The sequence below is a fragment of the Plecotus auritus genome, assembly GCF_963455305.1.
Source record: "Plecotus auritus genome assembly, chromosome: 7".
NCBI classification, from domain to species: domain Eukaryota; kingdom Metazoa; phylum Chordata; class Mammalia; order Chiroptera; family Vespertilionidae; genus Plecotus; species Plecotus auritus.
In genome coordinates this window covers 44,827,039-44,852,951 of record NC_137774.1, presented here as the reverse complement: position 1 = coordinate 44,852,951, position 25,913 = coordinate 44,827,039, and the positions used below count along the sequence as shown (strand labels likewise).

The 25,913-nt window shown below is 54.2% G+C and overlaps 3 protein-coding genes across 10 annotated transcripts; 2 read left to right on the top strand and 1 right to left on the bottom strand.

The window, feature by feature from the left end:
- Nucleotides 1-84: 84 nt before the first annotated feature.
- NEURL4 (neuralized E3 ubiquitin protein ligase 4) lies at nt 85-12,425 on the top strand (the record flags this gene model as incomplete). Of its 5 annotated transcripts, none has more annotated exons than XM_080682683.1 (29): nt 85-366; nt 1,267-1,711; nt 1,926-1,991; nt 2,135-2,433; nt 2,596-2,707; nt 2,800-2,888; nt 3,380-3,452; nt 3,593-3,857; nt 4,080-4,261; nt 4,570-4,655; nt 4,777-4,939; nt 5,035-5,233; nt 5,324-5,400; nt 5,530-5,608; nt 6,415-6,584; nt 6,674-6,805; nt 7,213-7,358; nt 7,478-7,702; nt 7,800-7,898; nt 7,982-8,140; nt 8,332-8,496; nt 9,038-9,196; nt 9,773-9,952; nt 10,073-10,160; nt 10,248-10,355; nt 10,505-10,649; nt 10,807-10,919; nt 11,003-11,168; nt 11,728-12,421. In XM_080682683.1, 29 exons carry the CDS (start codon nt 85-87, stop codon nt 11,930-11,932), a joined length of 4,677 nt encoding a protein of 1,558 aa, XP_080538809.1. In that variant the 3' UTR covers nt 11,933-12,421. The 5 variants fall into 5 exon arrangements, with proteins under 5 accessions (XP_080538809.1, XP_080538808.1, XP_080538812.1 ...); XM_080682682.1 differs by having other exon boundaries at nt 6,415-6,590; XM_080682686.1 differs by lacking the exon at nt 1,926-1,991 and having other exon boundaries at nt 11,728-12,425.
- A 136-nt stretch (nt 12,426-12,561) lies between these two features.
- GPS2 (G protein pathway suppressor 2) lies at nt 12,562-15,318 on the top strand. 2 transcript variants are annotated; one of them, XM_080682688.1, is made up of 11 exons: nt 12,562-12,702; nt 12,927-13,089; nt 13,430-13,539; nt 13,622-13,734; nt 13,862-13,941; nt 14,032-14,114; nt 14,278-14,428; nt 14,534-14,623; nt 14,713-14,792; nt 14,879-14,974; nt 15,144-15,318. In XM_080682688.1, exons 2-11 carry the CDS (start codon nt 12,996-12,998, stop codon nt 15,225-15,227), a joined length of 981 nt encoding a protein of 326 aa, XP_080538814.1. In that variant the 5' UTR covers nt 12,562-12,702; nt 12,927-12,995; the 3' UTR covers nt 15,228-15,318. The 2 variants fall into 2 exon arrangements, with proteins under 2 accessions (XP_080538814.1, XP_080538813.1); XM_080682687.1 differs by having other exon boundaries at nt 12,672-12,721.
- Nucleotides 15,319-15,521: 203 nt separating this feature from the next.
- EIF5A (eukaryotic translation initiation factor 5A) lies at nt 15,522-20,084 on the bottom strand. Of its 3 annotated transcripts, none has more exons than XM_080682689.1 (6): nt 19,878-20,084; nt 17,864-18,049; nt 16,756-16,860; nt 16,474-16,605; nt 16,304-16,377; nt 15,522-16,166 (listed from the first exon to the last, which is right to left on the bottom strand). In XM_080682689.1, the coding sequence occupies exons 2-5, from the start codon at nt 18,026-18,028 to the stop codon at nt 16,315-16,317; spliced, it is 465 nt and encodes a 154-aa protein (XP_080538815.1). In that variant the 5' UTR covers nt 18,029-18,049; nt 19,878-20,084; the 3' UTR covers nt 15,522-16,166; nt 16,304-16,314. The 3 variants fall into 3 exon arrangements, with proteins under 3 accessions (XP_080538815.1, XP_080538817.1, XP_080538816.1); XM_080682691.1 differs by lacking the exon at nt 19,878-20,084 and adding an exon at nt 19,740-19,813; XM_080682690.1 differs by lacking the exon at nt 19,878-20,084 and adding an exon at nt 19,515-19,652.
- Nucleotides 20,085-25,913: the final 5,829 nt, after the last annotated feature.

Genomic DNA, 25,913 nt, shown 5'->3' with positions numbered 1-25,913 from the left:
TCCTATTCCTTCAGGGTGTCTGTGCACCGCCGTTGCTACGGTGCCGCCAAACGCGGCTGTCGTGCGGCCCCGGCGTCAGCGGCGATGGCGGCGGGGTCGGGTGGGAGTGGGGGGTCTGGGGGAGGCCCCGGGCCAGGGCCTGGTGGGGGTGGAGGCCCCGGCGGGAGCGGCCCAGGACCCGGGTCTGGCGCGGGTTTGGGCAGCGGCGGGGAGCTGCACCCGCGCACGGGGCGCCTGGTCAGCTTGTCGGCCTGTGGGCGTACAGCGCGGCGGCAGCAGCCGGGCCAGGAGTTTAACCACGGGCTGGTGTTGAGCCGGGAACCCTTGCGCGATGGACGCGTCTTCACCGTCCGCATCGACCGCAAGGTGCGGAGCTGGGGCCGCAAAACCAAGATGTGGAGGATGGTGGGAGGGGACCAGAGGGAGACGGGTAGGTCAGCCAGTGGAACCACATCATTGGGTACCGTGGGGGAACCGACAGACTCAGACGCCAGGTGACGTGCAGGGAGGGAGCATGAAACCGAAGCATTCAGCCTGAAGGAGACCAGGAGAGATTGAATTTCCTCAAGACCCAGGAACAGGGAAGGGACACGGGGCCTAGCCCGCTAGAACGAGTAGGGAACCAGCCCGGACAATTTCTGGCAGATGGAGATGGAGAGATGTCAGAGATGTGATTGGCAGGGAAGAGAGATAACCAAGAAAGAGCAGACCATTGAAGGACAAACTCAGGGTTGGTTGGGGAAGATGGGTAAGGAGAGCTACTCGGAGTGGGAGTTGTGTGTGATTTAGGGAAGAGGCCAGGTGCACAAAGACTGACTTTGGGCAGAGAGTGAGTCTGAGTGAAGCCAGAGCCTAGGAGAGAATTGGGCCAGGGGGAAGAGAAGGGAAGAGAATGATATACAAGAGCACGGAATATGGACATGGAGAGCTAGCTGTGAATTTGGGTGGTTGAGGAGCCACGGAGTACAATGAAGTTAGAGGAGGCAGGGAGCTGGAGCCAGGAAATTAGCCAGCATGATGGGGAAAGGACTGATGCAGACACTGAGCAGAGTACAGAGCAGAGTGGACCAAACCACCCTGGGACAGAGTGCAGAAAATCACTTGTGGGGCTGCAGCTCTGGGTTAGTGTCTCAAGAGAGAAAAGTCAGTTAAGCTGTCTGCGCGGTGGGGAGAGGAGGACACAGTGGCCTGTGAGTTGTGGTTTCCTAGTGGTGGGAGACCCATTGGTGGCCCATCCTGAGCCTCTGTCCACCACCCCTATCACAGGTCAACTCCTGGAGTGGCTCCATTGAGATTGGGGTGACGGCACTGGACCCCAGTGTGCTGGACTTCCCAAGCAGCGCCACAGGGCTGAAGGGGGGTTCGTGGGTAGTGTCGGGCTGCTCGGTGCTGAGGGATGGACGTTCTGTGCTGGAGGAGTATGGTCAGGACCTGGACCAGCTTGGCGAAGGGGACCGTGTGGGCGTGGAGCGCACAGTTGCTGGGGAGCTGCGGCTCTGGGTGAATGGGCGGGATTGTGGTGTGGCTGCCACAGGCCTGCCTGCTCGCGTCTGGGCCGTCGTGGACCTTTATGGCAAGTGCACCCAAGTCACTGTACTACCCCCTGAGCCAGGCTTCAGCTCCCCTACTCCCATCCCCACACCTCCCCTCGAGCCCTCCGCTCCCCCTGAAGATTCTGCCTTGGCTGAACAGGGGACCTCTAGGGATGAAGGTGAGAACACAGCTAGGGCAGTGGTGGAGGGGTGGGGCCCAGGGGATGGCTGAAGGGAAACAGAGCGACAAGCGAGGCTGGGTGTGGGCAGGGCCACTCAGACCCCTGAGTCTGTTGAAGGGGAGAGCAGGGGCTAGAGGAGGGGGTCTCCTGGCTGTGGGTTCTGCAGCAGGGGCTGAACCCTTATTCCCCTCCCATCCTGCCTGGTTCCCAGCCTTCATGGTGTCCCCAGCGCAGGCCCGGCCGGAGACGTTTCCTAACAGCCTTGAGTCGCATAATGGTGAGGGCTCCTGGGAGGCCCCGGGAAGGGGAGTGGGAAATGAGGTGGACAAGGGAGGGACCTCAGGAGAGGGGTAAGGAGAGAACTACGGACCTGAGGGCGTAGGGCCTCACGTCAGCTTTTCTTTCGTCCTGCTGCTGTAGACTTTGCCAGTATGGAGCTGTCTGAGGTGGTGAGCAATGCCATCCTGTCTGCCTATAATGGGGGGCTCCTAAATGTGAACCTGAGCTCCCCACCAGCAGGGGAAGGACTAGGGTCTAGCTGTGCTGCCACTTCACCCATCCTCACTTCCAATGACGCCCTGCTCTTTCATGAGAAGTGTGGAACTCTCATCAAACTCAGCAACAATAATAAGACGGCTGAGCGTCGCCGGCCCTTGGATGAATTCAACAATGGGGTTGTCATGACCAACCGCCCGCTCCGAGACAATGAGATGTTTGAGGTGTGCAAGAGCCTGGGGTCTGGCTGGCACCTCACCTTCTGGGAGCTAAAGTCAGGGCTTGATCCTTGCTACTGGAGGGGTGGGGACTGGGGAAGGACCAGGGGCTGGAGTCCATTCTCTACATTTACATGCCCACCTCTCCCTTCTAATATTCCACCCAAGATCCGCATCGACAAGCTTGTAGATAAGTGGTCAGGCTCCATTGAGATTGGTGTCACCACCCACAACCCCAACAATTTGGAATACCCAGCCACCATGACCAATCTGCAGTCAGGTACCAGCCACTGGCAGGGTGGGGGCTGGGGGCCTGGGGAACCTGAGGTGAAGGAAACTCGTCCCCTAACCAGGGTGTGTGCTTTCCCCTAGGCACCATTATGATGAGCGGCTGTGGGATCCTGACCAACGGCAAGGGCACCCGCCGGGAGTACTGTGAATTTAGTCTGGATGAGCTGCAGGTGAGGGTGGGCCAGCCTGGCTGCATTCCTGCCTGGGCACTGCAGTCCAGAGCATGGCCTTTATCTTTTGCCTAAAGATTCTGTCTAAGAAGGCAGGGTTGCCCGCAGTTAGGCACTCAGTTTTTAGAGTCGGATGGGTTCAGTTTCTCTTGCTGGTTGGCCATGTGTAATAGTGACCTGAGGCAAGAAGCTTACCCTGTTTGGTAGTTTTTTCTTTTCTGCAGATGTCTAAAATGAGCCTGTTAGTGGTGTTTTACAGATCATTGTGAGGGTTAAGCAAGTTCATGGTTGTAAGGTGACTTACTGCAGTACTGAACGACTTGCACGAAGCATTCAAGGCGGTCTGAGACTCAGGAGGACTTTTGGAGCTGTTCCCCTGTGATGTGGGTGGTGGGAAGGCTCTAGGGCTGCTCCGTTCTCATGGTTCCCACAACTGTCTGGAGCCTGATTGTGGATGAACTCCAGACATCTTTTTTGTTTGTTTTGAATAGGAGGGTGACCACATTGGTCTCACAAGGAAGTCCAACTCTGCCCTCCACTTCTTCATTAACGGCATTGATCAAGGTAAGGGGAAGTCAGAGGGCTGGTGGGCCGGGGCTTCCGGTGGGGTGGTCTGTATCTCATCCTCCTGCCTTTTGATACTCCGACTCTATATTTGACTCTTCTCTCCTTACCCCTCATTCCTGTGCCTTCCACCCCCACAGGCGTGGCTACCCCATTGACACCCCCAGTGGTGTATGGTGTGGTAGACTTGTATGGGATGGCAGTGAAGGTGACCATCGTCCACAATAACAACCACAGTGACCGTCTACGCAGGAACAATGCCATCCTGCGGGCACTGTCCCCTGAGGGTGCTCTCCGCCGTGCTGCTCCTGCTGCCCAGGCAGAACCTGAGCGCCTGCTCTTCCACCCCAACTGTGGGCAGAAGGCAGCCATCACCCACGAGGGACGCACTGCTCTGAGGCCCCAGTATGGCCCAAGGGGTGGGGAGAAGCCTGCAGAAGGGGCTCTAATGGAATTGGGGGAAGGGGTGAGGAAGTGGGAGGTACAAGGAGTCTGGTCTGGGGTGTCCTGGACAGAAGCGGGGAGCCTTCTGAGTATGATGTTTATCTGATTGACTGGGGCTAAAAAGATGTGGCATGTTCAGAGTTTGTGTTGGGGGGTCTGAGTCCCCACTTGCTGTGCCCTCAGTGCCACCGACGACTTCAATCATGGCGTGGTGCTGAGCAGCAGAGCCCTGCGGGACGGAGAGGTATTCCAGGTGCGCATCGACAAGATGGTGGACAAATGGGCTGGCTCCATTGAGATTGGTGTCACCACCCACAACCCTGCCTACCTCCAATTGCCCTCCACCATGACCAACTTGCGTTCTGGTGAGCTCCTGAGAGGGGCAGGGCCAGAAGAGGGTCCTAGGGAGGAAGCTGTCCTCATAGCCCTGACGCGTGCTCTCCAGCCCCTTTTTCACTTGTGACGACTGAGTCAGTGGCTGAGGAGTGCCCCCGGACAGGGCTGTGGCTGGCATGAGAACAGCAGTTTTCTTGTCTTTCTCTGGGGAAAAGCCGACTGCCAGAGAAAAGGCAGGCTGGGCTGAAGGCTTCGGGGAATAACGTGGGGACTGCTCTGTAAAGGAGAGGAGTCCTGGCTTCTCCCTCATGTCCTCTGCCACTCCTTGACCCCCTAGGGACCTGGATGATGACTGGGAATGGGGTGATGCACAATGGGACAACCATCTTGGATGAATATGGGCACAACCTGGACCGCCTCAAGGTGGGAGAGTGGATGTGCTGGCAGGTCTCAACAGTGGGGAGTAGGCCAGGGGGGGCTGCTGCAGGACCAGCTCAGGCAGGGACTCTGCCTGACTCCTCACTCCAGCCCCCCTTCTTCCAAGGCAGGGGACACGGTGGGCGTGGTTCGTAGGGAGGACGGGACTCTCCACTTCTTTGTCAATGGGATGACTCAGGGCCCTGCTGCCTGGAATGTGCCCCCGGGTGTCTATGCTGTTGTGGATCTCTACGGCCAGGCTGCCCAGGCCACCATTGTGGACGACGTGGGTGAGGGCCGGGCTGGGCAGGGGCAGGATGGTGGGGTGGCCTCAGGAGGCCTCAGAGACAACTGTATGCCTAATGTGTGATGTCCCCTCTTGCAGAGGTGACCCCAGTCCCTGAGCCACTCCCTGAGGGGAACAACCAGGTGTCTCCAAGCTCCCCATCGTCAGGGGCGGGGGGCTCCGACCTCCGCTTCCACCAGCTGCATGGCAGTAACGCAGTCATCACGAATGGGGGCCGCACTGCGCTCCGTCACAACTGCCGCAGCGAGTTCAATGATGCCATTGTTATCTCCAACCGGTCAGTGTCTGGACTGGGCTGTCTCCACTTTCCTACTGCCCAGCTTGAGCAACCCAATAGGGCCTGTCTGATCGCCACTCTCCCGGGCAGGGCCCTGCGGGATGGAGAGCTGTTTGAAATTGTCATTCAGAAGATGGTGGACCGCTGGTCAGGCTCCATTGAGGCTGGTGAGGGGCAGTTCTGTGTGTGTGTGTGTGTGTGTGTGTGTGTGTGTGTGTGTGTGTATGCCTGTTGGGGGAGGTGCTGCCTGCCTATGCTTGGGGGCTTGGCTCTGACCTACCCCTGCCTCCTCACAGGAGTGACTGCTATTCGGCCAGAGGACCTTGAATTCCCCAACACTATGACAGACATTGACTACGATACTTGGATGCTGAGGTTGGGCTGCTTGCTTTGGGACCAGCTGGGTGGGTCTGGGTGGAGCTGGCTGGGACAAGGGAAGCAGGGTTTCAGGCCTGCTTCTATGATAGACTAGGGCAGTGATCGGCAAACTCATTAGTCAACAGAGCCAAATATCAACAGTACAACGATTGAAATTTCTTTTTTTTAATATATATATATATTTTATTGATTTTTTACAGAGAGGAAGGGAGAGGGATAGAGAGCTAGAAACATCGATGAGAGAGAAACATCGATCAGCTGCCTCCTGCACACCCCCCACTGGGGATGTGCCCGCAACCAAGGTACATGCCCTTGACCGAATCGAACCCGGGACCCTTCAGTCTGCAGGCCGACGCTCTATCCACTGAGCCAAACCGGTTTCGGCTGAAATTTCTTTTGAGAGCCAAATTTTTTAAACTTAAGCTTCTTCTAACACCACTTCTTCAAAATAGACTCGCCCAGGCCATGGCATTTTGTGGAAGAGCCACACTCAAGGGGCCAAAGAGCCGCATGTGGCTCGCGAGCCGCAGTTTGCCGACCACGGGACTAAGGGTTCTGGCTACCTCTTCTCTTTATTCTGGGAACCCACCCCCCTCCTTCCACACGGCTCAGCCCTCCTTCCTCATAGGGTATTTATTACTTTTTCATGAGAGCTCCCAGGGATGTAGGAGACAGGATTGGGTCTCAGACCCCAGATTGAGATGCTAATCCAAGGCACTGGAAGATCTGACAGGCAGAGACTGGCAGGGACCTGTGTGGAGAGGAAGCTGGGAGGCTGAACTCCCCCTTTGCCATCCCTCCAGTGGCACAGCTATCATGCAAGATGGTAACACAATGCGCAACAACTACGGGTGCGACCTCGATGCGCTGGGCACAGGTGCACGCATTGGCATGATGCGAACTTCCAAGGGCGATCTGCATTACTTCATCAACGGCCAGGACCAAGGCGCTGCCTGCTCAGGCCTGCCTCCGGGTAAAGGTGACTATTCTGTGGCTTTCGACCTGCCACCCTCAGCCTGGCTGTGAAGGTGTCAAGGTCCTGACTCCTCCTTTCCTACCCAGAGGTGTATGCAGTAGTGGATCTCTATGGCCAGTGTGTCCAAGTGTCCATCACCAATGCTACCGGCCCCATGGACAACAGCCTGGCAACCAGCAACACCGCTACTGAAAAGTCATTCCCCCTGCTCTCCCCAGGTTCAGCCAACAGGGAGGGAGGGTGGGCTCTGCTTGCCTGCTGTGGGCCTAAGAGATACAGCTTCTGGGTCAGGGAAGCTGTTCAAAGACAGGCTGGCTGCAGCAGCTACAGGCAAAGGGGAGGGAACAACCCATGGTGGAAAGCAGCCAGGAAGAGGACAGGGTTATGCCTGGTACACAGGGCCTGGATGCTTCCTTGCCACCAAGGGGCTAGGACATCATAAGCTGGGTCTACCAGGTTTGGGGATGAGTCTAAATGTGGTGAAAAGAGTTTTCACAGGTAAAGGGGTGATGTCATATGGGACCTTTATGTCAACTTCCTGTTTCACCTGAAAGCTTTGCTCTGTGTGCTATCTGAAGCTTGCTGCCCCAATTCTACTGTGTTCTTTGGCACCATCTTTCTGCAGTGGCTGGCGTGGCTCACCGATTCCACAGTATTTGCGGCAAGAATGTCACTCTGGAGGAAGATGGCACAAGGGCGGTGCGGGCAGCTGGCTATGCTCATGGTCTTGTCTTTAGCACCAAGGAGCTCAAGACTGAGGAAGTCTTTGAGGTGGGCTGTGGAGATATGACAAAGGAGGCTTCCAGTCCCTTCACAATAGGACCAGACTGCTTCCTACCTGCCCCCTCCCCTATCCCCATCTAGTTGCGAGCTCATATTTTCTCACACAGGTGAAAGTGGAAGAGCTGGATGAGAAGTGGGCGGGTTCCCTCCGGATAGGGCTAACAACACTGGCACCAGGGGAGATGGGGCCTGGAGCAGGTGGTGGCCCTGGGGTGCCGCCCTCCCTGCCAGAGCTCCGGACAAAGACTACCTGGATGGTGTCCAGCTGTGAAGTGAGGCGTGACGGGCTGCTCCAGAGGATGAACTATGGCCGGAACCTAGAGAGGCTGGGGGTGAAGCAGCTGGATCTGGGGATAAGGGTGGGGTTGGGAGTTGGGATGGCAGGGAGAGGTTGGCTGAGCATCTGTCCTTATCTCATTTTGGTCCTAGGTGGGGAGCCGTGTGGGCATTCGCCGGGGGGCAGATGACTCGATGCACATCCTGGTAGATGGAGAGGACATGGGGCCTGCAGCCACTGGCATTGCCAAGGTAGACCCATGACTTGCCTTGAATTCTGGGTGTGGGTTGAGGTCTTCCACTCATCTCCAACTTCCTGGTCTGTGTGCCTCCAGAACGTGTGGGCTGTGTTGGATCTATACGGGCCAGTGCGGAGTGTGTCTATTGTCAGCTCCACAAGGCTGGAGGAGCCAGAAGGCACCCAGCCTCCTTCCCCCAGCTCGGACACTGCAAGTGAGGGCGATGAAGACGATGATGAGGAACACGGCCTGGGAGTAAGAGGCTACAGCAGGGCCCTTTGGGCACGTGGATGAGCGGTTGGTGGGCCATTGGCCACCAGATTATTTTTGGGTTCTCCAGTCCTGTCCAGGATGGATAGAAGCTTATGTACACAAGCTCTGAACTCTAGCGGGGGCCTGGGCCTCACCTTGGCAACCCTAGCAGCTCAGTCTCTCCTCCACACCAGGGTGAGGATCAAGTGGCCATTATGCCTACAGCCCTTGAATTCCTGGAGAACCATGGGAAGAATATCCTCTTGTCCAATGGGAACCGTACAGCTACCCGGGTGGCCAGCTACAACCAGGGCATCGTTGTCATCAGTCAGCCCCTGGTGCCCCAGCTGCTGGTCCAGGTGGGCCTTCCTTGTTTGTCCCCTTCTTGTCCTCAGCAACTCTTGCTCAGGGTGACCCAGGGCCAACCCTCCTGGAGCAAGGCCTTTCCAGATTGAGGACAATGAAAGGCATGTCCCTTGAATGACCTTTCCTGTGGTGGGAGTTGCAGGTCAGTGCCCACCTGGTACCTAGTGAGGGAAGCAGTAGAGAGGAGCTGGGGTATTCCAGGGAAGATGCCGGATCCTGTATATGGGAGCAGGGAGGGCTTTCCAGAGAGGCCCTTTTGTTGCAAACTAAAAGATGCACTGTTAGCCTGGGGAAGGGAGCCTATAGGGACAAGAATCCTTAGAGAGTCCACAGCAAGAGCAAGGCTGAAAGAGGAGAGGAAATAACTGAATTTGCAGTTTCTAGTCCCTCCACGCGTTAGAAGGGGCAGCATCCCAGGCCACACTCTGGGAGGTGTCATCTTCCCTCTGGCTGGTATGAGAAGCAGGGCTGTGCTGGGTGGGTGGCCTCTTTCCCAGGAGGCCATGACTGGGGAATAGTTGCCTTCTCTCCCAGGTGCGGATAGACTTCCTGAACCGCCAGTGGACATCTTCCCTTGTCCTGGGAGTCATCACCTGCCCACCGGAGAGGCTTAACTTCCCTGCTTCTGCCTGTGCCCTTAAACGGGCAGCCTGGCTGTTGCGGGGCCATGGGGTCTTCCACAATGGCCTCAAGGTGGGTAGGGAGCAGGGAGAAGTGAGAGGCCAGGTCTCTGAGTAGGGATGGGCTGGCTAAAAAGAAGGAGAGGGGCCCTGAGCTTGGAGGTAGGATCACAGATATGAAGGGGGCGGGCACTGTAGTGAGTGGACTCACACAAGGGCGCAAGTATCATCTGGACCAGCCTTGGGCAAACTACGGCCCGCGGGCCGGATCCGGCTCTTCTATCCGGTTCTCTTGCTCTCCCCTCCGCTCCTTTACTTTGAATTTATATTAGTTCACACAAACACTCCATCCATGCTTTTGTTCCGGCCCTCCGGTCCAGTTTAAGAACTCATTGTGGCCCTCGAGTCAAAAAGTTTGCCCACCCCTGATCTGGACAGTCTCAGGCTTGCTGCCTCCTATGCTGGTAACATTGAGAATGTTGCAGTGGGGGAAAGGGGAGGTGGAGTCTAGGTCATTGAAGCAGGGGGTAGAGCCCAGACAGTGGGCAAGTGTGGAGGCAAGGCCTAGGGACTGGCGACATGAAGCAGAGTGAAGGGTGGGGGTGGCTGCTGCTGCTCTCTGGAAAGACAGTAGAGCTCTCCCTCTCAGATCTGTGAGAAGTTTGGGCCAAATCTGGACACGTGTCCTGAAGGCACCATCCTGGGACTGCGGCTCGACAGCTCAGGGGGACTGCATCTCCATGTCAATGGGATGGACCAGGGGGTGGCTGTGCCAGATGTCCCCCAGCCCTGCCATGCGCTCGTGGACCTCTATGGGCAGTGTGAGCAGGTTAGTGGCAATGGAGGCAGGGAGGAGGGAATGCCTGGAGACGACTGTCCAAGTAAAGGGGAAGTTCAAGGAAGAGATCAGGAGGCAGTGACACTGGCTGACCACCCCTCTGTGCTGCAGGTGACAATTGTGAGCCCTGAACCAGGAGCTGCCAGTTTGAAGAGTACTGGAACCCAAGGGGACATGGAGAAAGCTGACATGGTGGATGGTGAGCCAGCCCAAAGGGACCAGGATCCTACCCCACCCCATACTTCTAGCCCATCTCCCATGACCTGTGCCACATTTGCTCCCTCAGGGATCAAGGAGAGTGTATGCTGGGGTCCACCGTCTGCTGCCAGCCCTCTCAAGAGCTGCGAGTACCATGCACTTTGTTCCCGATTCCAAGAACTGCTGCTGCTTCCTGGTGAGTCCCCAGTCCCCTAGAATCTGCCTCATTCCCTGGACCAGTGCAGGGCCATGCTGAGAGCCCTAGAGACCAGTCAGAAGGAGGCTGTGTAGTTGAGACCCAGAACAGGAGCCATAGCACCAAGTCTGCCACTTACTCTCCCGCAGAGGATTATTTCATGCCTCAACCAAAGCGTAGCCTGTGCTACTGTGAGTCTTGCCGAAAGATGCGTGGGGACGAAGCCCATAGGCGCCGTGGGGAACCTCCCCGGGAATACGCCCTGCCCTTTGGCTGGTGCAGGTTCAATCTCAGGTACATATGGGGCATGTATCCCTCTTACTGTTCTTTGCCCCCTTGAAAAAGGAAGGTCCCAAGAGGGTGCATGGAAGTGACAGAACTGCATGTCTAGAGGATGACCGTGGGGAGCCAGTAACCTTTGTCCCGTCTGCCCTATCTGCCCACTTCCTAGAGTGAATCCTCACCTGGAGGCTGGGACACTAACCAAGAAGTGGCACATGGCATATCACGGCAGCAATGTGGCAGCCATCCGGAGGGTGTTGGACCGAGGGGAGTTGGGAGCAGGTACTGTAGCTCTGACAGAATCAGAGCAGGCTGGGCCTGTCGGCTGAAGCCTGTGGGCTACTCTGACGCAGTTCTCCTCATAGGTACTGCCTCCATCCTGAGCTGCCAGCCCCTGAAGGGAGAGCCCAGGGGAGGGTTTGAGGAGCCGGGTGAGAACTGTGCACCTCCTCGGGAGGAGCAGCCCCCTCCAGTGCTGCTTTCTCCCTCCCTCCAATATGCTGGGGCTGAGACCCTGGCATCCAAAGTGCAGTAAGTACACAAGAGATGGCCCCAGGGCCACTTGGGTCTCCATGATTTGCTCTCTCCTTTCCCACCTTGTTTTGCTAGTTCCTCAGTCTCCACCCAGCCCTTTCTCAGTGTGGCTCAGTGGTTGAGCATTGACCTATGAACCAGGAGGTCACGGTTCAATCCTGGTCAGGACATATGCCTGGGTTGTGAGTTGGATCCCCAGTAGGGGGCATGCAGAAGGTAGCCAATCAATGATTTTTATCATAGATGTTTCTCTCCCTCTCTCTCTCTTCCTTCCTCTCTCTGAAATAAATAAAAACACTTATTTTAGAAAGTGTAGTTGGAGCAGGCATATTAAAAAGGGTAGTCAGGGTAGATATCATTAAGGCTGGAGAAGAGGTGAGGTAGTTAGCTGAGCAGGCATTGGGAACAAGGCCATTTAGAGTAGAGAGAACAGCTAGAGCCAGGTCCCTATAAAGTAGAAGTGATTCCTAGGATAGCAAGGCCCCTGTAGATGCAGTTAGGAGAGGTGACTGTGGCCAGAGGCCTCACCACCTTATATCTGCTTTTTGCCTGACAGATTTCGGGACCCCAAATTCCAGCGGACACACCAGGCCCAGGTGGCATTCCAGGTGTGTGTGCGCCCTGGCTCCTACACCCCCGGCCCTCCTTCTGCTATCCTCAGAGAACCTCCTGACCCTCACTTCAGCCCAGCCGAACTTGAGTGGGTAACCAAGGAGAAGGGGGCCACACTCCTCTATGCCCTGCTGGTACGGGTGGAATGAGGGAGTGAGACCTCACTACTACAAGCACAGTTGGGCTTTGGGCCCGTGGACTCTGAGTGACGACTGCCTCCACCTCATTCCAGCGACCCACAGCATGCATGGTGCTCATTCTGGCAGATGCACAGGAGCATGTAGGCAGTCTCAAATTTAGGTGGGAAGTGGAGGACATCTCCATGTCCAGGGCCTCAGAACACTCTGAAGTGGAGGAGCTTGTGGGGAACCCAGCTCCAGGCCCTGGGTAACCCCTCTTCATGCACTGATTTGGGGAACACGACTCCCTCCCCTGTATCACTTAATTTATTTCCGTTTTTGTTCCTGGTTACTGTGAATCCCAGAGGAGTCTCCCTGTGCCCCACATGAAGCTGCTTTTTTTTTCCTGTGGCCACCAGGCAGGAAAGGGGAAGGGCGGGCGCAGTGGAGGGGTTGGGTCCTCTGTACAGTTGTCATGACTCTTATTTCGAAGGAGCCAATAAACACCGTCTCTGAGCACCTGCGTCGCCTCTCTTGCACTTCCTAAGGGCGTTCCTGGCCCGCCTAGTCAGGTGCCCAACCGCGGGACCAGAGCTGGCTCAGGGCGGCTAGCGCGCCGCCAAAATGCGAGTCCCGGGCTGGTCGGCGTGGGGCAGGCTCAGTGGAGAGGTTTGGACACCACAGGCACCCGTCCTCGGCACTTCCGCCTTTTCCTTCCGCCCAACCCTTAAAGCCCCTGATGCTGAACCCGGAAGGATTAAGCCCAATTACCGGATGTGACGTTTGGCCAAGGCGCGCAGGTGGGAGCGGAGAAAGAGGGTAGGGAGGGGCTGGGGCCGGGGCTAGTGGGGCCGGAGGCGAGAGTCCCGAGGCTAGAGACCCCTATGCGCGTGTGTGCGCTGGAGCAGCGGTGGGCGGTCCCCACGGTCGGGCGGTGGGTCCCGGACACGTGACCGGGACGGCGGGCGGCCTTCTGTCTCGGCTGAGCGGGCACGATTGCCTCTGAGCACTCGCCTGCCCACAGGCCCAGTCCGAGGTCTGGCAGTCAGCGACAGAGCCGGGCGCCCACGGCCCGTGCGCCCCCGGCAGCACCATGCCTGCGCTCCTGGAGCGCCCCAAGCTTTCCAACGCCATGGCCAGGGCGTTGCACCGGCACATCATGATGGAGCGGGAGCGCAAGCGGCAGGGTGAGCTGGGGCCAAGTGGGAGGGCACACACCCATGTGGACACCGCTGTTCCAGACCCCCACCCACGGGCAGATCAGTGCAGCGGCGGCAGAAGCTAGTAGAGGGATGGAACAGCCCCGTCGTGGTGGGAGTTTAAATCGCCAGGTGTGAACTCCAGAATTCCTCAGCTGGGAAGGACCTTGGAGAGCACCTAATGAACCTTACCTCTCCCTGTCCCCTTGCAGTGATTGGAAGCCTCTTATCAAGAGCACTGGGATAACCATTTTTGCTGGTCTTCAGTCTCTAACATTCTAATTACTTTAACCATTCTGCCACTTTTCCTGTTTGACCCTTCCTCCAGAGGAAGAAGAAGTAGACAAGATGATGGAACAGAAGATGAAGGAAGAGCAGGAGAGACGAAAGAAAAAGGAGATGGAAGAGAGAATGTCGTTAGAGGAAACCAAAGAACAGGTATGTGTCGTCCCTTGATCTTTCCCAGCGCTTTCTCCCCTTGGCTCTCCTACCTTCATCTTTTCCTTCCCTCCTTTTCCAGATCCTGAAGCTGCAAGAGAAGCTTTTGGCCCTTCAGGAGGAGAAGCACCAGCTTTTCCTGCAGCTCAAGAAAGTTTTACATGAGGAAGAAAAACGGAGGCGAAAGGAGCAGAGGTGGGATTGGAGAGCTAAAATTAAAATTGGGGCAAAACGTATAAATGGAGCCAGGTAACAAAAGATGTGTTTGTGGCAAGAGGCGCCACCTGTCCTTGATGTTTGACCTGCCTTCCTTTCACTCTAGTGACTTAACCACTCTGACATCAGCTGCATACCCACAGAGCCTGACTGTTCACACGGGAACTCATCTCCTCAGCATGCAGGGTGAGGATTAAAGAAACCACTTGTCAGATGGGCCCTCCTGGGTCTTGTAGACTGCCACTTCAGCATCATGAAGCCCCTCTCCGTCTCTAGGGAGCCCTGGAGGACACAATCGCCCAGGCACCCTCATGGCAGCTGACAGAGCCAAACAGATGTTTGGACCCCAAGTGCTTACAGTAAGAGTAAAATTGGGTGTTTCCCTTACTACTTTCACCCACCTTACTAAACCACTATTCAAGCAATGAGTGTGACACTTAAATGTACAGAGAAAAATGTGAGTATACACAAGTCACTTGAGATTCCAGTTTCAAGTTTACAGTGAGTTCTCATCCTTCTTAGACCCGGCATTATGTGGGCTCAGCAGCTTTCACAGGGACCCCAGAGCATGGGCAATTCCAGGGCAGTCCAGGTGGTGCCTATGGGACTGCTCAGCCCCCACCTCACTATGGACCCGCTCAACCAGCCTATAGCCCTAGTCAGCAGCTCAGAGGTAAGTGGTGGGAAAAGGGGACGGGGTGCTTTCCTCAGGCCCGAGGGTAGAGTGTTGTGAACAGACTAAAGGGAGGTTCTAATGGCTGTGCCTCCTCTTTTTCAGCACCTTCAGCCTTTCCTGCAGTGCAGTACTTGTCTCAGCCACAGCCACAGCCCTATGCTGTGCACAGCCACTTCCAGCCCACCCAGACAGGTGATAACACCCCATTCAGCGGCCCTGGTCCCTCAAGTTCTCCCTTTCGTGTTCTCTACTCACTTCACACACCCTTCTTCCCCACCTAGGGTTCCTCCAGCCTGGTGGTGCCCTGTCCCTACAAAAGCAAATGGAGCATGCTAACCAGCAAACTGGCTTCTCTGACTCAGTGAGTGTGGAGCTTGGGAGATCAGGGGAAGGGCTTTGCTATGGGGAACCCCAGGCTGCCCCAGGTCCTGACTCTGTTCTCTGCAGTCCTCCCTGCGCCCCATGCACCCCCAAGCTCTGCATCCAGCCCCTGGACTGCTCACCTCCCCCCAGCTCCCTGTGCAGATGCAACCAGCAGGGAAGGTAAGGATGATAATCATACCTGACACAATTTCTGTAATACATGGAAAACAGGATTGGGTAGGAAAGGCCCACACCCATAGTTTTCCCTTTTTTCTTGGGGGTGGTTATATGGGTATGGAGCAGAAAGAACATGCACACTGACAAACCCACCTTTCATCACTACCACCAGTCCAGCTTTGCTGCTACTAGCCAACCTGGCCCCCGGCTCCCTTTCCTCCAGCACAGCCAGAACCCAAGATTCTATCACAAGTGACCATCAAATTTCATCTTCAACCTCACTCCACCCCCTACCTTGGGTGAGGGTCCCTGGTATGTCCTAGGCCAATAAAATCTATCTGCCATTGCCCCTGGCTACTACTGTTTGTATTCACTCCCCCCTGGGCTAGGCCAGGGCTGCTTAGAGGATGGGGGATAAGTAACAGGTCATGGTAAATTAGTGTTGATTGTAATGAACTCATTGACAGTCTAACCTATAATCTATTTTTGGTTCCCAAGTTTCCCTTTTAGTCAGCAAGTACCCATTTATTCAAAGTAGCCAAGTTGGGGCTTCATATTAAACTTGTAGTTTTATTCAGGTTTGATTTTAACAAATGTGTCAGGGTGAGAGCCCACAGGAAAGGGTGAAGCCCATGGGGGCAGGGCCCTCCCAGATGCCTGAGGAGGGGGGCAGGTCCCCTTTCCTCTCCTCCTCTTCCCTCTCCTGCTAAAGGGATTTGGGGAGAGACATAGGCATGGGGAAGGAGCTGGTCCCCAGTCTGTGGGGGTGGTGCTTGGGGTAAAGGGCTATAGGAACAGGGACCAGACCAGGGATGAGTGGGAGGAGAGGGGAGGGGGGTGAGGGCACACAGACTATTTGCCAGAATCCACGGCTGATTCCAGAATTTAAAAAAAAAAAAAAAAAAAAAAAAAAAACTAAACCACAAGCAGCACCCACCCCATCTCCCCCACAAGGGCTGTAGTGTGAGGGGAGAAGAGGAAGGCAGCTTCACCAAGGCCATGGCTCACTCACTCCTGGCCAAGGGAACAGGGTGAAGGGCAGGGGCTCCCCAACAGATTGAGGGGGTGGAGGAAACCAAAATAAAACATCAAATAAATTGTGTAGGAGTCCAGCCAAGGGCCGGCGCCAGAGCTGAGCCAGGCTGGGGAAGGGGGCCTCTGCAGGCTCGAGGATCACTTCGCCACCACCGCCACCCTGGGTACAAAAGAGAAACCAGGTAAGACAGGGTAATACCTTCAACAGGAAGAAGGGTTAGGGGCCAGAAAGCCTAGAACAATTAAAGCATCCACAAAATATGTGAAGGGGACTTGAGGGGAGTTTGTCACACTCACCTGGGAGCCAGTTATTTTGCCATGGCCTTGATTGCAACAGCTGCCTCCTCTGTCATGGCAGACAGCACTGTAATCTTCGGGGAGCAAAAGGGAGAATCAGAAATCTGAGCTCAGGGACCAAGCACAAGGAGCAAAGCTGGGCACAGAAGAAAGTGGGTGGGGCACTGTACCAGGATCTCCTCTCCACAGTCGTACTTCTGCTCAATTTCCTTGCCAAGGTCTCCCTCAGGCAGACGGAGGTCCTCTCGCACCTCCCCACTGTCCTGGAGCAGTGATAGATACCCATCCTGGATGCCAATCAGCTGGGGGAAGAGAGGGAAGGAAGCTGAAGGTTGAGGATACAGGGTCTGACATACCAAATACCCTCTCCTCCCAGCACAAGCTCTTCTGATCAATCAGTATCTGCGCCCCCACCCCAACTGACTAACCCTACACCAAGACCATCCACATACCTGGAAATCATTCCTTTTGATGTTGGGAACGTCCATATTATGAGTTGACGGGCAGATATCTTCATATTTCTTCCCAGTAAAGATGTCAATACCAACCAGGTGGACCTGTATGTATACATCACATCAAAGAGAAAACCAACTGAACTTTAGGATGGAGATAAAAGTTCAAGTTGTCCCTGGCTGGTGAGGGAAGTCAGACTAGATTGGGCAAAGATTAGGGGAATTGGTAATGAACCATGAATTCAATATTAAAACTTCTAAAAAGAACCTAAGGTGAAAAGACCACCATTGAGACTGGGTTCACAGCACAAGGGAAAATGTAGGCTAGTTTTGGAGTAGTCAGTTACAAGCTATCAAATCATTGGTAAATAAAAGGCTAAAAACTTGGAAAATAAGAAAGGTAGAAGGGAAAGAGCTGAGAATACAGGAAGGACTGAAAATGGAAGAGAGCTGAAAAAAAACGACTTGGGGGAAATCAGAAAGAAGCAATTAGGAAATAAGAAAAACGTGAAGTAGAAGAATCTAGGTCCTAGGTCTAGGACATCAGGGGGTAACCCAGGATTAATGCCAAGTCAACAGAAGACAGGGTTGAACTTTTGAGGAAAAAATAAAGTCTGAAGTGCCAAGGAAAGCACTGGGCCAGAATGTTAGGACCCAAAAGACAAGGAGGCTCTATTAACTCAAGGAGAGGGGACAACTACCCTGGCCTCCTTCAGGGAAGGCTGTATTTCATTAGGATTGAAGAAACCCTGGGCAAAGTGATAGAAATAAAGAGCACCTATAAAGATTCAAGGAAAGAAAGACGAACAGAAAAAATGAAAGCCATGAATAAGGATGGAGCCAGAGCCTAAAGGACCACCAAGAGAAGTTACAGATTCACACAGAGATAGGCAGAAGGAGTTATCAGAGAATGATGGTGGAAGAGGCTCAAGGCTGGTAGCAAGCGTAGAGAGAAAGGAAGTATCCAGGGCTGAGTGCTGAACACAAGGAATTGGATAATAAGAAAAGAGTTAAATAGAAGGCTAGGATTGCTGATAGCTTGCTGCCAGGAGCCCCACGGGCATGGGAAATGTGGGGAAAGCAAGATGTGAAGAGGTGGAATTCTAACCTTGGCATGGCCGTGCTTGCCAGTCTTGGAGGTGGACATCTCCACAATCTTACATGGCCGTCCTTTGAGCACCACAAAGCCATTCTTACGTAATGCTGAGCACTGCATTGGGAAGGTGGCTGAGGCCCCTGCATCTCCTGTCTCGAAGTCCAAATCATCTGCCATTTTAAGAGGCTTCGATTCCAACTAAAGAAAAAAACTGGGGTCAGCAAGGATGGAGGCTCAGTGTCTCCAATTTATCCCACTCCTCTCTAGAAACTGCTTCATTTTCATTCCAGATGTTTATTCCATTACCCACTTAAATACTGATTGGAATCACAAATACTTGATAACTCATGTGTGTATGTTGGGGAGAATAAGCTGGATCCCCACCCCAACTGAAAGTTAAAGGGGACTTGGGAAAAGAAGTTTTGGGGCATTAGGATGTCAAATCTGAGATGGGCAAAGACCTAATCCCTGGGGGGGGGGGGAGGACTCAGGTGTTACTTGCCACTGAAACCAACTACCCCTTTAGCCCACACATAACCAGGGCTATAATTAGGTGAGCAGCTATGAGCCAACCAAAGGGCGGGGCTAATGAGGAGGGGAGAAGGGAGGGTGGATACCGGAGGACAGGGCCCCACCCGTCTCTGTTACACCCCCCCCACCCTATCCACACACAAGCTAGTCATTGGTACAGGAAACCACAAGGGCTCTTTGGGGGATTCCCGCCTCTCCAACAGGCATTTGTAGATGCAGCCAAGGGGAAAAAGTAGTTTTCTAACTGATCCCCCTGCCGAACACCTCAATCTTGTTTCGCAAAGGGAACCCAGGAACCCAGCGTCTCCTCGAGGGCCCTCCCACTTTTCCCAAGATGCTTCGGTCCTGTCGGCTTTTCAGACGGGGCCTATAAGTCCGTAGAAAGTGAGGGAGTTGGGAATGGTGAATGACAATAAAACGAAAGCAAAGACTGGTAGTAATTAGTAGTATAACTTATACTAGGTTAGTAGAATTAAGACTCTAAAACCAGAACTCCCAAAACATAAACATCGAGGAAGACAGTGACAAGGTTTTGAGCACCTATAACAGCAGGGAACTCATGTGCCCCGGACTTTAAGGCGCTGTCAGCACCACTGAGTTGGGCTCCCGTCCAATCGCCCTCGTTTTCTCCATTTCTCTGACTTCCTAGCAAGGAACAGTGTCACACCTGGCTGGCCCCCCTCACTTCACCTGAGGTTTGGGGGGGGGGGGAAGCTCCAGGGGCCCATGAGGTGGGAGAGCGCTAACATATGCCCGAAGTGGGCTCTCTCGGGTGATCACGATCCGGGCCTCCGGCTTCTCCCACTCCTCAAATTTCCAAACTCCCTTAGGCGCCCACAAGGACCTGCTCTCCCCGCGCTGAGGGTTGCCGACTCCCGCCCATGTGGCCGCCCGAGGCTTCCGGTGGCCGGGACTTGGGGGGAGGGGTCCCCGCGCTGCCATGCGGACCCAGTCCACGTTCGGCCATGCGGCCTCTGACCCTGAGGGCAGCCTTCCATACGGGGCACTTCCGGTGCCGCAGCTGCCCCCTCCTCAAAGGCCGCGCCAGTCCGGAGCCACGCCGCCCTCCCCTCCCCCCGCTGGCTGCCAGCCCCCCCTAAATGCCCTCTCACCGAATAGCCCCCTCCCCCACCTCACGTGGCCGCGCGGCGCCGGGTTCTCAACCGCCCAGGTACCCTTGTCCCGGCGGGCCGATCTGGCCCCCGGCCCTCGCCCCGGCGTGACCGCCTGGCGGCCTTTCCCGCGTGGCGGCCTCGCGGCTCGCCGTCCCCCGCCCTGCGTCGCTCCAACGTCACCCGGCAGGACCCAACCGTCACCGCACGCGCTAACCAGGGCACGCACCCGCGCCTTTCCGCACCTCGCGCCGCTTGCCGACCGGACCCCGGCGGCGGCCACCGCCGCTCCTTTCTGCCCCCTCCCCGACCCCCGCGCAGTTCCATCTCTACTCCCAGGTCCAAGTCAAGGTTCCGCGCACGCGCGCCCTGCCCGCTCTCACCTCGCGCGAACGCAATAACTCGACCCCGTCCGCTCGCCGCGAGCCCAACCGCTGCCTCTGAGCCCGCTGCCGCTGCCGCCGCCGCCGCCGCCGCTGCTGCACACGGGTCTTAGTACGCAGGCGCCGACTCCCCACTGACCAACCAAGCAGCCCTGTGACAGCCGCGCAAGCGTGCTATCTAGCTCCTCCGCCCTCCACCCCCGCACTGCGCAAGCGCAAAGATCCTCCCCAACCTCCATCCTCCCTCCCAACTAACCACCCAATGACGTGTATACGTGACTCCGCCCCTCACAAATACTGAGTTCAGCCCACTGGTAGGCAACGCGCAGGCGCACCCGGTTTTTTAATCCCTTTAACCTCCTCTTCCCTCCCCGTGATAGACCACTAGCCCTACCGGACAGTTCTTGCGCCTGCGTAATAAGGAGTCCTAGACTCCGCACCCTCTGAAGGAAACGCCTCGACCACAAAGCGCATGTGTACTGGGACTCGACCACCCCTTCCACCTCAGACGTCGTTTGCACGCCGGACGTTGAAAAGACCACGCCACCGTATCGCTAGTCTCGTCTAGAACGCATGCGTTGTAGGAAACGCCCCACCACGGCTTTAGCTGGACCTAAACGACTCACACGTTTCAGAAAACTTGCCCTGTGGGGTGGGCTCCTTTTCTCAAGACCGCCCCCTACATACCCACCCAGCCTCCGACCCAGTTACACACATGCGCAGCAGAGCTCTTTGCCCTCCAGTCTTCCCAGAGCGCTAGTGTGGTCGGGTTATCACCCATCTCAGCTTCAGTTTCTAAGTTGTACGGCTCAGCTCAGCTCTGCTCTGCCATAGAGTTTCATTCGGAAAGATAGAGCGGTCCTGTCCCAGCCACCATCTTGTTTAAACGCTTGATCCGCATTGGTCCCTATGGCTCACATAGAGGCTAGTCTACCTCTGAATCCTGAATTAAGATACTTATTTGTAATTTCTTCCCCCCTCCCCCCAAGCCAACTGTTCTCTGTGGTCTCCCAAAACAATTCTCTGCGAGCACATGTAGAAAAAAAATTTTAAGAATGGTATGTTAAATTCCACTGACGTTCTCTTAAATCATAGATGTCCATGAAGCTGGAAACAAGCTATCTCCTGGGGTGCATTAACCCAGCCCTCATTCTAGGGAATAAAACTGCATTTCCTGAAAACTTCTAGTCTCCCACCAGTTCCTAGGTTTCCAGTACCACCTTCATGGCTATTTTGTTTGCTTAAGTAAGCTAGGTGAACAACAGTACTGTGGACAAGACGAGCAACTAAATATCTGGGATTAGAATCCAAAATCCTGAATCTGGATCTTTTATTTTTTTAAATATATTTTTATTGAGTTCAGAGAGGAAGGGAGAGGGAGAGATAGAAACATCAATGATGAGAATCATCGATGGGCTGCCTCCTGCACTCCCCCTACTGGGGATGGAGCCCGCAATCCAGGCATCTGCCCTTGATTGGAATCCAACTCAGGACCCTTCAGTATGCAGACTGCCGCTCTATCCACTGAGCCAAGCCAGCTAGGGCCTGAATCTGGTTCTTATTTAAGAATCCTGTGACATGATAGATGTGAGCTGCAAACATCAGCTTGAATTAATACATTTAGGTAGCACACTAGAGGCCCAGTGCACGAATTCGTGCACTAGTAGCGTCCTTTGGCCTGGCCTGTGGGATCGGGCAAAACCGGCTCTCTGATATCTGCTGAGGGGTCCCAGATTGTGAGAGGGCACAGGCTAGGCCAGCCTTGGGCAAACTACGGCCCGCGGGCCGGATCCGGCTGTTCTATCTGGTTCTCTTACTCTCCCCTCCGCTCCTTTACTTTGAATTTATATTAGTTCACACAAACACTCCATCCATGCTTTTGTTCCGGCCCTTCGGTCCAGTTTAAGAACCCATTGTGGCCCTCGAGTCAGAAAGTTTGCCCACCCCTGGGCTAGGCCAAGGGACCCCACCAGTGCACTACTGGGAGGGATGTGGGAGGTTGGCCAGCCAGGGAGGGTAGGAGGGATCCAGGGCGTGTCCAGCCCCCCTAGCTCAGTCCCAATCACAGGACTCCAGCAACAAGCTAACCTACCTGTTGGATCATCTGCCCCCTGGTGGTCAGTGCACATCATAGCAGGGGCTGAGCAGCCTTAGCATATCATTAGCATACTAGAGGCCCAGTGCACAAAATTTGTGCACAGGGTTGGGGGGTCCCCTCAGCCCAGCTGGCACCCTCTCCGACCCGGGACTCCTCAGGGGATGTCCGACTCCCAGGATTGGGCCTAAACTGGCAGTTGGACATCCCTCTCACAATCTGGGACCGCTGGCTCCTAACTGCTCACCTGCCTGCCTGCCTGATCACCCCTAAATGCCCGCCCTGACAGCCTGATCACCCCTAACTGCCTCTGCCTGCCGGCCTGATTGCCCCTAACTGCCCCCCCCACCCCCGCCATCAGCCTGGTTGCCCAACTGACCCCCCTGCCAGCCTGGTCACCCCCAACTGCCCCCCCCCGCCCGCCTGGTTGCCCCCAACTGCCCCCACCAGCCTGTTCACCCCCAACTGACCCCCCCTGCTGGCCTGGTCACCCCATGCAGCCTGCTGTTTAGTCGTTTGGTCGTCCCTCACTAACCCCCCGCTGACCTGGTTGCCCCACGCAGCCTGCTATTCAGTCGTTTGGTTGTCCCTCACTAACCCCCCTGCCGGCCTTGCCACCCCAGGCAGCCTGCTGGTCATTACTGTTACTGTGATGGTGTCCTGAACAATTTGCATATGCCTCTATTATTAGTATAGATTATGCTTTGATTGGTTGAACAGACAACCCCATGACCGAACACTTAGCATATTAGGCTTTTATTATATAGGATTATACTATCACCCCCAGCTCTTTCCACTCAATTTTCTGAAATGCCTGCCCTTTCCTTTGTAAAACAAAATTTTCTGGCCCTAGCCAGTTTGGCTCAGTGGATAGAGCATTAGCCTGCAGACCATTCTGGTTCTATTCTGGTCAAGGGCATGTACCTTGGTTGCAGGGCCCTGGTCAGGCTCGTGGAGGATATTTCTCTCTGTCTCTCCCCCTCCCTTCCACTCTCTCTAAAAATCAATGGGGGGGAAAATATCCTCGGGTGAGGATTACCAACATACATGAGATCACAGTAAACTGTGTCTGTGTCTCATGTAAAGATAAATTAAGCCAGCTGATGGAAAGAATTCCCATAGAGAGAGAAATCAGGCAAGGATTAGAGTTGAGGTGGGGGTTCTCTGTGGTACAAATATTTCACAGTGAACTGATCCTTATCCAGGGAGCTGGGCAGGAACTATCTATTCTTCCTTCCACCCTCAAGGGCTTGCATAAAAGTCAAATTCATCAAATGGATCTTGAGAATGCTATTCTACCTTTGAGAATGGTCAAATAGGTAACCCTTTGGAGAACAGGTCTTGAACCTGCTCTCACAACACCCAGCTGCTGGGATCATAGCAGAAATCTTGACTGCACTCACTCACAAACCCATTCATTCAGTTAATATTTACTGAGTCTATTAAGTACCAGATACTTGGGACACAAAGATCGTGAGCTTAGCAGTATGATCTCTGCCCCACAGTTGGGAGGAAGGAGATTACCAGATAATAAACAAAAATCCAATGTTGGTCTGTGTGCTCAGGCCAGTGCCTGTCTACCACTAGTGAGTGATGGGTTTATATTGAGAGTTGGTAGTAGGACGAGCACCCTGAAGTATGCCTGAGGGATCTTTGTGATTCTGACCTTGCCTCATTGGAAGTTAAAGAAAAGAGGCTGTAGGTGGAAAAGAATGAGACTGGAGTTGTTCTGGGCCTGGAAGAAAAGACCTATCCACCCTCCATGAGATCTTGCTCAACCTGGGTGCTAGAAAAGTCAGAACATTTCTTAGAAACTGGACCAAGTGAATAGAAACAAGGCTGGGGACAGAATATAGACCCGGCTCCTAGAGGAAGGAAGCTCAATGAGTCAATCACAAATGACTATAGCATGTTGACTATGATAATTCATTTGCTCATTCATTCACTCTCCAGGTGGTCTCAGAAGCCTTGCTCTGTGCCATGCTTTATGGCCAATGGGGGAAAGCCCGGTAACTGTAGAGCAGTGTGATGCAGCCCTTTGTAAGGAATGTGGAGTTCAATGAGCACCAAGATGGGGTCAAACCCAGTCTGGAAGGCTGGTAGGTCTTTTGGCAGTGGAGACACCAGAGCTGAGGAATCAGAACCTCAACAGGGTGAGGAAGGATCTGGGAGTTCTGTGGACAAGATAAAGAAACAGCCTAGCCCTAGCTGGTTTGGCGCAGTGGACAGAGCAGAGGTCGGCAAACTCATTAGTCAACAGAACCAAATATCAAGAGTACAACGATTGAAATTTCTTTTGAGAGCCAAATTTTTAAACTTAAACTTCTTCTAACGCCACTTCTTCAAAATAGACTTGCCCAGGCCGTGGCATTTTGTGGAAGAGCCACACTCAGGGGGCCAAAGAGCCGCATGTGGCTCGCGAGCCGCAGTTTGCCAACCACTGGGATAGAGCATCAGCCTGTGGACTGAAGGATCCCAGGTTCAACTCCGGCCCAGGGCATGTGCCTGGGTTGTGGGCTTGATCCCCACTAGGGGGTGTGCAGAAGGCAGCCAATCAATGATTCTCTCTCATCATTGATGTTTCTATCTCTATATCCTCCCTTCCTCTCTGAAATTAATAAAAACATATTTTTTTTTTAAAAAAAGGAAAGAAACAGCCCAGCTGGTGTAGCTCAGTGGTTCAGCGTCAATCCATGAACCACGTTAGGTTTCAATTCCTGGTTAAGGCACATGCCTGGGTTTTGGGCTTGATCCCTGGTGGGGGTCCTATAGCCTGTTGATGATTCTCTCTCATCACTGATGTTTATATCTCTCCATCCCTCTCCCTTCTTCACTCTGAAATCTATTTATCTATCTATCTATCAATCTATCTAAAGAAAAGAAACATTAGCTGGGTATTAACCCATCTTGGCTGGTCTAGAACCATAAAAAGAATACCTCAAGATGTAAAAGAGGCCCTGACTGGTTTGGCTCAGTGAATAGAGCGTCAGCCTGCGGACTCAAGGGTCCCGGGTTCGATTCTGGTCAAGGGCATGTACCTTGGTTGCGGGCATGTGCCCAGTGGGGAGTGTGCAGGAGGCAGCTGATCAATGTTTCTAACTCTCTATCCCTCTCCCTTCCTCTCTGTAAAAAATCAATAAAATATATTTTTAAAAAAAGAGGTGGTGAGGAGCAGGTGACATCTGTGTTCAGAGAAGAAAGATTCAAAGGGCAGGTTGGGGCCTCAGCTGTAGGCCTCCAATCCAAGGGGATACCCTTGCTGTATCTTGTGTGCCTTTCAGAATGGGATGTAGCTTCTCCTCCCACTGAGGCCATCCCAGTCACTCCCAGGCTGAGCTGGATGGCATCTTTTCTGCCTCATTACCTCTGTGATGACCCAACCTGGCACTTGTCCTACAGACAACATGTCTGTCTACCCCTCCAGACTATAAGCAGAGTCTTTCCATCCCCAGCACCCACCACAGAGCCTGGCATATGGCCAGTTCTGAATGTTTATGGAATGAATGAATTGGAGGGAGGAGGCAATCTGAGCAGGAGAAACTGCCAAGAACTCAAAAGGATATCAGGAAGGAAGAGTGTTGAGTCTTCTTAGCACTTCAGGTAGATGGTCTTACTGTGCTGTGGGCTCTCCTAGAGGGAGAAGAAAGCTCGGATCATTAATGCATCAGTTTGGTAACAAATGATACATAGTACACCCAGTAATTACTATTTTGTTTTAGATGCTTCAGATACATAGTCAAAGTAGTGTTCAGATCAAGAGGAAGTCTACTTGAGAAACCACTACTGGGGAGCCTAATCTATACATGGACCTGATTTAGAGGATGAGGTCTGAAACTGTCCTGACGACATAATTAATGGAGACTTTGGAGGTCTTGGGAAGGGTGTAGTGCATTTTGCAATGGGAATGAGGTGAACTGATGGAGAGAGGGCAGACATTGTAT